Raw genomic sequence first — 15,286 nt, forward strand, 5'->3', positions numbered from 1 at the left:
AATGCTTCTTTCTAGAATGTTGCACTCAGACCCTAGCCTTCATTAGATCATATTATAAAAGTGGAAAGAGTCTTTTCTAACCTTTGCCCTAACGTTTGGAATTAGCTTCCAAAAGTAAGTCACCATTTGAATTGTTCAAAAGTAAATTAAAATAACATGTTTTTAAGGATACTAAATGCTCTTGCTTTCAAGATGATGGCTGACATTTACATAGCATAAAGGTGCCACACACATGCATATTAAGAGGGCTTTAACCAACAATCTGTAGTTAAGTATCAATTATAATTCTACATACTGTAAATAAATATGCAAATGTGTTCAGATTCTGTATAACTACATAGACTGTATTGTCATTATCTAACTTAACATATAATATTAGTTATCTAATTTAGTTATAAATCCTGCAAGTAATGGTCACCAAATGTAATTGACAGGCTGGTGTGCGCGCGCGCGCGCACACACACACACACACACACACACACACACACACACACACACACACACACACACACACACACACAGTCTATTTCACTACAGATGTTCTTCATGTTTCAATGTTGCAGTCATTACATTTGGGTTATCTGCTTGCAGGTAGCCCTCAGTCAGTCTGATTAACAAAGTCTTGGGTCATGCGTCGGTTGCTGTCCCTTCTTCCATGATGTCAGGTCGTCAAGGGCATAAAACATGCAGCCGATGCCATTACATCAGTCTTTCTTGCCATGCGGTGCCCGAAGCAGAAGCAGTTTGCAAGTGCCGGTCGGCCGACTCCTGAAATTTTCATTTTCGAGTTTCAGAACCAAAGTCTTCAACTAAAGCTAAGTACCCCTTTGGGGAAACTTTTTCGTGCTCCTTACCAATGTCAGTAAAAGTTAATAATCGCATTACTTGTGGAAAGCAAATACCTCATAAAGATTTTCATTCATACTGTATTCCTTGCCTAGGCCCTGACCACGACGTACTTTGCTGTCAGTTTTGTGCTTTATTTAATCAGCGCACTATCCATCGTCGGTATATTTTCTCCTCTAAATATTTCGGTTCTCAGTTTAATTATCCAAAAATGTCATCAGGTAGCCATCCGGCTACCGGGATTATGAAAAAATGCAAAGATAAAGACAGAGACAGGCCACCGAGGTCCAAAACTGCCAACAACGCTTCTCCTAAGCCAGTCGCCAGTTTGCCGGTACTCAGTGAGGCTCTTTTGCAGCCCCTGATACCCGCTACTTATGATTCTCAGGCCTCTACTGAGACCCATTCGGAGTCCGGTATGCCATGAGATGCTTCAACTATGGAACCCGCGGATGTCTCTACCTTGGATGGGTCTGGAGCCGCTGTGCAGGCACCGGCTTCTGAGGGAGTATTCAGGCCTATGGACTTGCATATTAAACTGAAGCCTCCTTCTTTACTTAGGCCTAAATCTTGATCCATGTCTAAAAAAAATGGCGCTCAGGCCTCTATGCCTAAAAAACAGATGATAAGAATGGCTGAAGATCTAATAACTCTAATCAGGGGTAGCCAACCCCCCACCTTCTAAGAGGCCTAGGACTGAAGTTGATTATGAATCTTCTGATCAGGATTCTGTTTTTTTCTGATTCTTCTGATGATCTGGATTTGCCCTTATCTACTTATGAAGATTCTGATGCAGAGGACTCCATTCCCTCTGCTTCCCCTCCTGAGGATTTTTCTTCTGGGGAAACCTCACGTACTCTAAGGGAGCATTTCCACTGGGAAAGCCAGGATTTTTCTGATTCAAAAAAGAGGCTTAGGGATTTCCTTCTCCTACCTCAGCATAGGCCTTTAGCTATTCCTCCTGTACTAGATATTGTTGATGATGCTTTTTTGGAATCTAGCTTGGCCCCTGATTCCCTGCCTCCTGCTCCCAGAGAACCTGACAGATACTATAGGGTCCCTGAGTCCCACAAGTTCCTTTTCAGAAATCCTATTGCAGATCCAGAGACTATTTCACAGGGACCCAAGGGCATTAAGGCTTCTCCTGCTAAAAATCCTACCCCTTCTGATAGAGACTCCAGGGCACTGGATACATGGGGTAAGAAGGTTTACACTTCTGCAACCTTGGCCATTAGGGCTTTAAACTGCCAGTTTCATATGTTAAAATATCAGCAACATGTTATTGGACTGCATAAACTGAAAATGATGTTGATTCCTGACTGTGTGGAAAATAAAGAATTACAGGATTTAATGCATTCTGCTGAACAAGTTGGAAAACATACTTTGCAATGTGGTTTTGATTCATTAGAGGCCTCTTGCAGGGTGGCTATTACTGGGTCTGTGCTCAGAAGGCATGCTTGGCTTAAGGAGCAATCTTTGCCTGATCATGTTTAAGCTAAATTGTTGGATGCTCCTTTAAATCAGGACCGACTGTTTGGCAACAAGACTGACGAAGTTCTTAAAAAGATGGAAGATAAAGCTAAATCTATGCAAACTGTTAAAGATTTTTTACAAGTTCAGCCTCCTAGATTTAGTAGGCACTGGCCCTCTAAGAATCGGTCCTTTCCAGCCCCTTCCAGGTCTTCTCAAACCAAACCCAGAGACAGCAAAACCCCAGGTTTCAGTCCCAGGGGACACACAGAACTAAGCAGTGGGGGGCCTCCACTTCCAAATCTGGGAATAATAAGACTCCCCGTATGGTAAACTGTCTCAATGACTTCCTTTTAAAATTTCCAAGCACTTATCAACTGACTGCCCCTTTGGGGGGAAAAATTACTCTTAATGCAAAGAATTGGGAACTCATTACCCAGGACAAATGTGTTTTAAATATAGTGTCCCAGGGATACAGATTTCACTTCCACACGTTGCCAACACCAAGTGGGTGGCCAGACCTACCCCCAAATCAGTGGGCAGAGGCCCAAAAACAAGTACTTTCTCTCTTAAGCATGGGGGCTATTCAACTGGTACCAGAAGAGGAAAAGGGACAAGGTTTCTACTCAAGACTTTTCCTGTTACCCAGAAAAGACAATTCATGGCATCCTATCCTGGACCTGTCTACTCTAAACACCTTTTTGGAGATTCCAAAATTCAAGATGCTGACTCTTCACCAATTACTTCCTATGCTAGGCAAAGATGTCTGGTTGACAACACTAGTTTTAAAAGAAGCATACCTGCACAACCAATCAGGGAATCTTGCAGAAGATACCTACGCTTCAAAGCAGGCTAGACGCACTATCAGTTCTCTACACTGCCCTTTGGCTTATCTACTGCACCCTGGGTATTCACAAAGTGCCTAGCTTCAGTTATTGCATTTTGCAGGCAAAGAAATATTCAAATATACCCATACCTGGACGATTGTCTAATTCAGGCAGAAAGCCAGGGCATACTTTTGAATCATCTGGCCTTTGTAAAAAGGGTTCTAACTTGTTTGGTGTACATCATAAACAAAAATAAATCACACCTGGTACCCTGTCAACAAATTATATTCCTGGGAGCAAGCTTGAATACAACTTCCCAGATGGCTTACCTCACGCCAGAGAAACAAATTAATTTGACAACCTACTTCAAACAAGTGGCCACAAAAACCCTACTATCTGCAAGACAAATACTGCAAGCCTTGGGGTTCATGGGATCCTGCATTCTTCTAATTCCATATGCATATGAGGAAACTACAGTGCTATCTAAAAAGCCTTTGCAAATGCACCTGCATATCAATCAAAAAGAAATGTTAGCTGTACAGAATGCTCTGACAGCCTTCAAGGACCACGTTCTTCCAAGACAACTAATGGTAAAGACAGACAACACCACTGTTATGTGGTACATAAACAAGCAGGGGGGTACACATTCTTACCCCCTCTGCAGACTAGCCATGACATTGTGGAACACAGCCTTGAGCTACCAAGTGCACCTACAAGCTCAATCCCTGACAGGAAAATTAAATACACTGGCAGACGGACTAAGCAGAAACCTCATGGACCCACATGAGTGGAAACTGTGGAACGAAGGATTTTCAACATGTTGACAAGCAAATGGGGGAGCCCAGATATAGACCTGTTTGCCTCTCCCCAGAACTACCAATTGGACAAATTTTGCACAAGGACTCCCCACAAACAATACTGGAAAGTGGATGCTCGGTCCTTCAGCTGGAAAAACCTATCAGTCTATGCCTTCCCCCCTCTGCCTCTGCTCTCCAAAGTACTACTAAAAATCAAACAGGACAAACCAAGGATGATTTTAATTGCTCCAGACTGGCCGCGCCAACACTGGTACCCCCTCCTGCACAGTGTGTCACTGTTATCTCCATGGCACCTGCCTCAGACTCCTTCCCTGCTGTCTCAGCAGGAGAATTTGATTCTATACCCACAGCTTCTAATACTGAACCTTGCAGCCTGGCTAATTACTTAACCTCTCCTTTACCGTCCCTCAGCAAATCTGTGATGGATATCATTTTGGAGGCAAGGAGGCCTAGTACTAGAAAATCTTATGCTGAAAAATGGAAAAGATTCTGTGCCTGGAACCAATCTCAAGGGATGAGTACATCAGCACCCAGTTTACCTCAGATTTTACAATACTTGACTGAGATGCTTCACAAGGTCCTGTCTTTTTCCTCCATTAAAATCCACGCCTCAGCCATTTCAGCTCATTATAACACAGAACCTCCCATCTTCTCTCATCCACTGCTCAAGCAGTTCCTCAGAGGGGCCATAAATTTGAGACCACCCAGGGGAGTTCCAACCTCAGCCTGGGACCTTAACTTTGTCTTGGAGAAACTCACTCAACCTCCTTTTGAGCCAGCTGCTACTACAGACTTAAAATTTCTTTCTTGGAAAACAGCTTTCCTTTTAGCAATCACTTTAGCTAGAAGGGTATCTGAATTACAGGCCTTTATGGCAGTGGAGCCTTTCATCATCTTTCATGTGGACAGGGTGTCCCTCAGAACAAATCCATCCTTCATGCCCAAGGTGGTATCCAGTGTGGCTCTTAATCGGTCCATTCATTTGCCAACTTTCTTCCCAATCTACAGAATAAAGGGGAACAGATACTGCATTCCTTAGATGTGCACAGACAACTTAGATTCTACTTGGACAGGACTAAACCTCAAAGGAAATCTGAACAACTGCTGGTGGCATTTGCTGAAGGGGCAGAGGGGAAGGCTATTTCAAAGCAAACCATTTCTAAATGGATAAGCCATTGCATTAATTTCTGCTATAAGCACCATGGCAAACCTATCCCCCAAGGGATCAGACCTCACTCCACCAGGGCTGCATATACCTCTACAGCCTTTCTCAGAGGTGTTCCTACCAGGGACATCCTAGAAGCTGCTACCTGGAGTTCTGTACATACTTTCATCAAGCATTTTCAGTTGCCAATTTTCTCTAAATCCAGAGCTGACTTTGCCACTGCAGTCTTGCAGGGCCTTATAGCTGGCCCTAATGCTATCTAAATTCCTCCTCACAACCATAGCTTTGGAAATCTACCCAAATGTAATGACTGCAACAGTGAAACACAAAGAACATAGTACAGTTGTGTACACTTACCATAAATGTAGATGTTCGAGTGTATTCACTGTTGCAGTCCCGGTTACCCTCCCTCCAGCCCCCTAACTTCTTTTGGCTATACCTCTACTTTCCTTTACAATGCTTAAAAGCCTTTTTGGTGTATTTGCTTTTTTGTTGGAGGTATATCTTTGTACTTTTATATTTAATTGCTTCCCATTAGGGGGGAACCTGGCATCTGGGGCAAGAAAAACTGATGTAATGGCATTAGCTGCATGTTTTATACCCCTGACGACCTGACGTCATGGAAGAAGGGACAGCAACCAACGCAGGACCCAAGACTTTGTTAATCAAGCTGACTGAGGGCTACCTACAAGCAGATAACCCAAATGTAATGACTGCAACAGTGAATACACTCGAATATCTACATTTATGGTAAGTGTACACAACTGTACTTTGTGCCATACTTCTGACTATCACTATAATAAGCTTAACATTTTGAGCTTTGCAGAGCTGTGGTTGAAAGTAGTCCCTATGGAGCTAATGCATCTGTCTCACAAACAAATGCAAAATAAATAAATAAATATTGACTGCAGACATAAGTAATAAACTACCTTGCTCAGAACTACAGTGATATAAACATCATTTTATTATGATAGATTCAAACAGCACTGTTGTCAGCTCTACATTTTGTTTGTCTCTGTCATTTAACTTGAGTGCACATTTGCCATGCTCATCTGTGAAAGGTTAAAGAGATGACTCCTATCAAAAAAGCTTGGAAACCTTGTGTCATGAAAGAGGTGCACAACGTGATTTGTCTCTTGTAAGTTCTTTAAATGCTAAATACTCAGTGTGGCACAATGTAAGTTATGAAGCAAAGTATTTCATCATGCACCATCAGCTCTGTGCTCTTGCTTTAATTCTAATTTTAATGTGAAAATAACTCTTTTCTTTATTTTAAGTTTACAGAGTAATTCCATCAGTAACAAAGGAATATCAGCACTAACAGAGGCTCTGAAGTACAACCAGGGACTCATTAATCTGAAGTAAGTCTGTGTGTGGTAAACAATCACATTATTATGATCTGTAAGCTGCACCACAGTACACAAAGATCACTCCTAACAGACAAACATTGCTTGAAAATAATTACAAACCTGTTTCAGTCCCTCAGAGCTGAACTGTGTTCTAGGGTAAGTTATATGAAATCTGATATAATTCCGAGTGCTGAAAACTATGCTATAACGTATATTGGGGGGGTTTTATTTTTGTCAGCTGGACACAACTTCCAAAACTTGGGTGTATACAAAGACATCTGGAAAACTGAATGTACATATAACACATAGTAAGAAATTACCCACATTACAGCAGGCAAGTAAGGCTATCCATTTTAAATACCTGTTTTACCTGCTTCTATGTCATGGAGGCTTCTCTTTACCTCAACAAGAAATGGGTATAAAGCAGGATTAATTTCTATTATACAATGACCCCCCCCCATTAATATTCAAAAATTTGCACCCTGATTGGTCAGCGTGCACGTTGTAAATCAGAGTTATAGTAATGGAAAAAGGTCCGGTCGCACGGACTTTTTCCATTACTAAAACTCTTTTTTTACAGCAACGGAGAACGCAAGATCTCCATTGCTTCACACTGTCTCGCTATGTTAAACGAGTTTAACATAGCGAGACAGCTTTAAAAAAAGCAACGGAAATTCTCCATTGCTTTTTTAAAGCTGTCTCACTATGTTAAACTCCTTTAACATAGCAAGACAGTTTGTAAAAAGCAACGGAGATCTTGCTTTCTCCGTTGCTTTTGCCCACAGCTCTGATGTACTGCGTAGGCATACGCATGCGAGGTACATCAGAACTGCAGCAGAATACCAGACAGCTGCGGAAGGGCAGCAAGGAGGCATTATACAATGCCATTATTTAAGAAAAGTAATTATTTTTTTTCTTAAATAATGTCATTATAATAACAATAACCACTTCTGGGTGTGGGTAATGCTGGATTTACCCAAGGTTGACTTTGTTTGGCCACTCAGGCTTCGCCCTCGTGACCAAACCACACCAACCGTGGGTAAATCCAGCATTACCCACACCCAGGCGTGGGTTATTGCTATACTAGTTCATCATACTAAAGAAACTATAAAATATGTGAGAATAAATAAGGGCAGCACAGTGGTGCAGCACATAGCATTGTCACCTCACACCAAGAGTTTCCCTGGTTCAATTCTCAGCTGGGGTGTCTTTTGTGTGGAGTCTGCTTGCCCTCCATGTGGTCATGTCTGTTTCCTCACACATTTCAAAGACATGCATTAGGTGGATTGGACAGTCTAAATTGGCCATAGGTGTAACTGCAGGTGCAGGTGTGTGGTGTAGAAGAACTACCATAACAGGACTATCCACCCAACAGTGTAAACCTTGGCTCTAGATAATTGTCACTGTTGAAGTGACACCCCAACCCCATGTACAAAACTGGGAAAAAGGGGGTTGAGATAGATGGAGAAAGGGATGTAAGAATAAATGCACAACTCTAAGATCAAACTACAGTGGCTTACTCATAACTGCTCAATTACAAGAGACCTAAGATTTAAAGAATAAACAAGTCAAGTTACTTAGTTTTCTTAATGTTAACAGTAATCTGCACATAGTTCAAAAGGCATAGATACAAAATGCATTCTATATTAAAAAAATAAAGTCCCAGGAAAAGAAAAACAACTTGTTGACTTGTTGGAACATGGGCTAAATTCCTGGCTAGGCTTGTAAGGGCCTCAGGGCCAGTAGCCTAGTAACTTTCTATGATCCTATGATCTTGACAGCCCCCGTCCCCATGACAAGTTAGAAATCCCATCATTTTACTGCACTATTTGTATTGACCATACATACAGTGTATTACCTCATTAACTTACTGTAACCATTAATGCTAAAGCAGAATGAGTCACAGTAGGTTAAATACTTCCAACAGTGGCAGGTGTGCAAATTATTTTCTATAAGCTGTATGCTAGCATTTTGCCAGTCACATTCTGACCCATTCCTTTCAGCTAGGTTTAAATAAAGACATAGTTCTAGAAAGAGACACTGGAGGTTGAATATTTTAAACAAATATTAATAGATGTAGATCATCAAATAAAGAAGCTATGAATCCTGATAGGAGTATAATCAGAAAATGCCTAGTTATGAAAATTTTGTTTAATAATAGTTTTATACTCAGATACAAGATACTGTGACATTTGGTAACTTAGTCCACAAGACAGGGATAATATGGGAAAAATGAGACTATATCATATGATTTATTAATGCATTCTTACATGTATCATCATATAGTGGTGATGCATCAAGGAATTATATGAGCAGCCAAGCCAGTATCAGATTTTAAGAAAGAGCTGGGTCCTTACTGGCTCCAAAAGCCAAATATTTTACAAGTCAATAAAATGTGTATACCAAAAATACAAGTTAAACAGTTTAATCCTGCATAGATGGGCCCAACCACATGCATTATTTATTTTTCGGGGTGGCAAAATGCTGCAGTTTTCAACTGCAATTGTAATTTTAGAATGATAAATGAATAGCATACCATGTTTAGTGACTAAACACAATAACAACAGTGTTGATCAACATTTCTTTACCTTTAGATCTGTCAGAGTGATCATTATCAAAAGACTATGGTCACACTAATCAAAAAATACAAAAGTTTGAAAGGACTCTTGTATTTTAATCCAAGAAGTACCTAGTTCAAGGTTTATCATAACAGTAAATTGGATAGGAAGCTTTTGCCAGATGACAACTCTTCCTTAGCATTTGATCATAGCCATTTGTGTCATGATTTGTGCATATAGAATATGACTTGATGGATAATATTGTACAAAGGTTTTAAAGTCTGGCGTTAGACACGGAGATATTTGCATTACAGATTATTATTATTATTATATTAAGAATGACGTTTTAACTGCAGTTAGATAAAACATTATCTACTAGGTATTTCCTAACATAAAACACTGATACACATTGTGATGGTGTGAGGTATTGCCTTCTATGCCAGGAGAAGTAGGGTAGTGGATGTGTAACATATGCCAGCATAGCTAGCTGCAGTTTTGTAAAGAATTATATGTCATGTGTATATCAAGCTGATTTGTATAGATGCTTGTGTTAAAAATGTATTTGTAAAGCTGCTTGTGTTAAAAATATACCAACTGTGGGTCCCGCTGGACAGAAAAGAAATACACCTGTATGTCAAACTGTACTGTAACTGTTGAAATTAATATATTTAATAGAGGATACTGGAAGAGTTTGAAATTAAATAACCTGTTTTAGGCCATAAAGATTATATCTCACAGTTCTGACTACAGCCAGAGACAAAATATCTGTGAAAAGTAGGACTAGGAATCCTACTGTATTGTCCTTAGGGATGAACTAATTTCTATCCTGGAAGGGTAGATGCTTTTGAAATGGTTTTATAGTTTCCAGATGCTATAACACATCTTAACAAAGCTCTATGTGTGTGTGTATGGTAACACATATGTGCTAGAGTCTGGGTCAGTTTCCAGTAAAGGGAGTAGTATGGGAACCAGAAGTCAGATGACCAGATGTATGTGATGTTATTCTGTAATCCAGCACTGAAATGATGTCTTAATAGTAGATGACACAGAAGTCTCAGGACAGTCTGTTTTTGAAACCTGACAAAGAAGGATTACTTACCCACTTCATCATGCCTTGCTCTAGTAAGTAACCAGGGAATAGAAATTCTTTAGATCAGTCAGGAAAATATAGTGAGATTAGTAAAATATTGTTTTTCTGTATCTTTGTGAACCTTTCCATCTGTCTTAGTTTTAATATTTCCTGTGAATTAAATTCTGGTGTTTATTGTAAATAGATATTAAGTATTGTCGTATTCTTTGATTATTTGTTATTAAATATATTTAAACTTTTCATTCTGGTTGGTCTTTTAGAGAATATTTAACCTTTGAGAGTACTTATATTTATTTGGCAACAGTGTGGCCACTCCTGAAAGCTTTGCTGCACTGGTCAAACACTACCATTTATATTAGTATTAATTTTACTCAGTATAACTGGATACCTTGGTAACAGTATTAGAGTAGATGGCTTTGTAGTGTCTTTGTGGTAGTATCTACCTTACAGTCTGGGCAGAGGGAGGCATAGTTGGTAGATCTGTGCCAGCCTTTCCTAGGCGTGTGTGTGTGTGTGTGTGTCTGTGTGTGTGTGTGTGTGTGTGTGTGTGTGTGTGTGTGTGTGTGTGTGTGTGTGTGTGAGAAAATCAAATCTTAAAGAGTATGTGCATCATCTACTTGGAACAGGGACACAGAGCACTGGTTTCTGCAGAGAGAAAGGTGGAGATTTATTTGGGGCCTAGAGAGAAAGTCTAGCCAAAGATCTGGAGTATGCTCCCTGTGTGTTCTTAAGGGAAATTGTACTTGGTACAGAGAGCTACATCTGGAAATACTCTGTGTATCCATTTTTGTTCCAAGTGAACTTCCCTCAACAGTGTCCATGGTGAAGATTGAGACTTGTTGATCACTGGCCCCGAGGAGGGGCATCACACTCATGTATAACAAAAATATGAGCCAGTGGCATTGGTTAACATGTTTTTATTTAAACTTAAATGTTAAAGAAGGCATACAGTACAGGGAAACACACACAAACACACACACACACACACACACACACACACACACACACACACACACACACACACACACACACACACACATCTGGTCACATTTCCTTTTTCAGTTTTGTTAACATTTAGGAAGATTACTAAAAGGCACATGTTAGTACATCTGGAGGTGTCATTTTCTTTTCAGTAATATCTCTTGTCCCATTTTCTTAGCAGATAATGATTCACTGTTTGTTATGATAAATACTTTCCCTGTCAAAGATTATGTGACTCACCTTCTCAAGTGCAGAGGGCATCATCTCTGGGACCATTTTAGGAAAAGTACTTCAACATACAAATGTTCTTCATGTCAACCCTTCATTTGGGGTTCACTATTTCTAACATAATTATTGTTTGATTATGAAGAATCTGTAGCTGGGAAACTGATCTGGAATCTCTGTGGTAATATGGTACCCTTCATCCTTTGTTTTGTGAATAGCTGGATTTAGGCAATACTTTTTATGATCAGGGTAGGCATCTGATCTTTATCTTGTGGCAAACAGAGGGTTATTATCTAATTCTTCAAAGTCACTTGCCCTACAACAGGTTCTAGCCCTTCAGACTGGCTGCCATTTCGTATATGGCTTACATGTTATCTCCATGTTGCATGCCCAGCATCAGCGGTATATATACAGTGCACTTTTCTAGAAAGAAGTGGAGTAGCAGCTACTTATCATCTATACCCCTTGTTAGCATATATTGACATGCAATTTTTTTCTATGTTTTTCAGCACAAATACTGAACATTCTGAGCATTGACTCATCATTTGACATCATGTTTTAGCAAGACTAGCCTTCTCTTTAAAACTCTGTTAATGAACAGCACAGTAGATGTGTATTTCATATTGCATAATTTACATTTCTGTACACAAAAGGAAAAAACATCGGCCTTATTTTGCAGTGGATTGTTGTGTGGATTTCTGGCTTTCATATCCTTCTTGAAAACCTGAACACATCTTTCTATTATCTCACTGGTGGCTGGTGATGGAACACTGAAATAAAATGATTAGTGTCATTTTATCTGACAGGCAGTTTTAAATTCTGCTGATGTAAAATATGGTTTACTTGTAAATATAATTTCCTCAGGTAACCTGTTCCTTGTAAATATACTCCTTCACTCTGAAACTGCCTTTTTTGAAGGTGATTGCAAACAACCTTTGTCCATTTAGAATATGCATCTTCTGTAGATAGGAATACAGTGTCCATTAAAGGCCAGTGAAGTTGACATAAATTTGGCTTTATAACATCAAAAGCCTCGCCTGGAGTTGCAGTGGTGCTGATCATAGGGCAACCTGAATCATTTGGTATCCCAGACTGTCCTAGTCCTCATTTACTTGTCTATACCAGTCCATCACACAAACCTTTGGGTAAATGACATAATTTCTACAGTGTTTAGATGTCCCTCATTGATAATATCTGACATTTTATAATGAAATTTTACTGGACTCAGTATTCTGGGACCCCACAATGTTGTATCTTATGACACGTATAATTGCTATTACTGCACTACAAAAGCAGGGTATATAACACATTATCTTCCCAAAGCCACCCCTTTAAAACTAAGTTAAGTGTATATGACAGCACTGGGCCATTCCTGGCTTATGTCTGTTTAGTAGCTTACATCACTAACAATTGCATCACTAAAATGTAGTATATATATTCTTAAATGGTCATTGGTTCTTCTGAGGGTTCTAGTAAAGTAGATCAGACAGATCACTGGAATTTCTATCCATCTTAATTCTTTTTTATTCAATATCATTAGAATGGGATCCTAATGTAATGCCCGGTACTTCCTGTGATTAAAATCAGTACCACTAGGGCATAGGACCTTTTATTTTTTTTTAACATCTATATTGAATTATTACACTTTAGGTTGCAGAATGACTTCAGATACATGACAGAAAATAAAAAATGGTAATAAATTTCCATTCTAAATGACATGCAGTATACGTATGTTTTCTTTTTAACATTATTCATTCAGTCCCGCATTACATAAACTGTTCCATTCTAGCATTCCTTTGGACCTCATTCCTCCTCCTGAGCATTATTCTGCATGTATTGTTCCAACAAAGTCCACTTACTGCTTGCCAATATCCATTTAAACGTTAATTAGATTATACTTCACAGATTTCTCAAAAAAAAAAAAACTGTTCAGATCTCATGACTAACTGCATGCAGCTGCAAGATGCTTGTCATAGCCAAAAGCATGTGACAGTGGAAAATCCCAAGCTAGTTACATTGCTAACGAAAGAAAGGTCTACCATCTTTCAGGTTTTCATCATTTTTCTCTTGTTTTTTTATTATTTTTTATTTATTTTATTTATTATTACTTTTTGCTTAAAAACATTGTAGCTTAAATTAAGAATGTTAATCTAGATAACAATTTATATAATACAGGGAAATAGATTATCTTTTAATTCTATACATAATATGATCAATAAACATATACATTCCTACCAGCAGCCAGATATCACATTATGGTCTCGATAAAGGAAGGTTATAGAGAAATGTAAGTCTGGTATATACTTTGCAGTAACCATTTATAGGTTCATAGGAGGTTACTAGGCTATTGGCCCCAGGGCCTTTATAAGCATTACTATGCTATATCCTTGTTCCCTTATTTATTTATTTATTTTATTTATTTTACATTTGTTTACTGGGAAAGTCCGACTGGACACAGGTCTGTTTTCAGCGGAGGCCCGGGGAGAAAAGCCCCATGAAAATACGCAAAACACAAAACACAAAACATTCCCATATAATACATTACAGTTCATGAGAGAGAATTAATAGATTTAACTTAAATCTTACATGCATAAAATGGCAGAGATTAACAATTCAAACAGTAAGCAGTCAACAAGGTATAGAGTGTAAAATAAAGTTAAACTTTTTTTTTTTTTTTTTTTTTTTTATTGAGTTGTATGGTCTCTATTTGCAGCACGAGTCTATGATCAGCACCCACTGCCCTTATTCAAGAGAGACATAGATGACACCCCCTGGGTAAATTTACAGTCTCCCATCACGTATTTTAGGTTATGTATAAATAGGGTTACTGAGGAGCTCTGTTTTACGTGAACTGGGAGTTTGTTCCAGAGGAATGGCAATTTCTGGAAGACATATCTGTATCTCCAGCATGTCCTGTTAATGTCACAGTCTAGGTTAAGATCCCTAGAGTGAGGGAATCTTGCCCCATTTGACTTGCAGATGTGCATCACTTCCATTAGGGTAGGGTCCAAGACTGCTCTGCAGGCCAGGCAAAAGTCGCCTCTCAGAAGCCTATAAGATACAGAGTACAGTGGCAGGGCCTTCAGTCTGTCCATGCAGGTCATGTGTTGAAGGCCCTGAATTTTCATAGTGAGAAACCTCTGAGGTCTCTCCAGCTGCTGCAGGTGTCTGGTGAGATACATACAGAAGGGAGAGTTGTGCTCTATTAGTGGTCTGATGAGGGATGAGTACAGGGGAGTTGTAACATCCTTAGCTCAGTATACGATGCCCGTACTTATGAGACGTGCAACACAGAAGGCCTTCCTTACCCTGTGGACACATGGTGATCAAAGTTAAGATTGCTATCAACCTGTGTTCCCAAATCTCTCACCACAGGGTTTGAGCTAAGATGAGTACTGTTAATATTGTAATTTGCAGGGACTTTCCTTTTGACGAAAGGGACAATAATGCATTTTTTTTGCATTTAGTTTACATCTGCGGCTTTGGCACCAATCATTTGTCTGTGTAAGCCCTTTTTGTAGTATATCAACATCTTTGGGGGACTCAGTGACTTTACCCAGTTTGCAGTCATCGGTGAACTTGGTAAGCCACAGGCCATCTATTTTCGCCTGGACGTCTGAGAAATAGATTCCAAACGGTAGGGACCTAGCACAGATCCTTGTGGTATACCACTAGTAACTGGTCTATTGGTAGGGGTGGAATCCCCAGCTTTGATTGTATGACTGTATACATTCTGTCGGTGAGCCAGTTGGCTACCCATCTCATGACATATGGGTTAATTCCCAGCTTTTTTAATTCCTCCAAGTCTTTTGGGTTTCTAAAATCATGAAGGCAATGGACCCCATTCCTAAGTCAAAGTAAGATTAAAGTTCATGAAATTAGTATTATTTTAATCTTTGATGTTAGCCAGAAGTGCTCTTGGCAACACCCGCAATTTGCCCAATAATGACTCCTCCT

General features: G+C 39.5%; 1 protein-coding gene across 1 annotated transcript in view; it reads left to right on the forward strand.

The window, feature by feature from the left end:
* NLRC3 (NLR family CARD domain containing 3) overlaps positions 1-15,286 on the forward strand; it is a 778,434-nt gene that overhangs the window by 540,688 nt on the left and 222,460 nt on the right. Inside the window, exon 11 of the mRNA XM_044089322.1 lies at positions 6,404-6,487. Coding sequence (XP_043945257.1) covers positions 6,404-6,487 — 84 coding nt within the window. The remainder of the gene's footprint in view (positions 1-6,403; positions 6,488-15,286) is intronic.

The sequence above is a fragment of the Protopterus annectens genome, chromosome 12.part0 (genome assembly GCF_019279795.1).
Source record: "Protopterus annectens isolate FY-2018-M chromosome 12.part0, PAN1.0, whole genome shotgun sequence".
Classification (NCBI taxonomy): Eukaryota; Metazoa; Chordata; order Ceratodontiformes; family Protopteridae; genus Protopterus; species Protopterus annectens.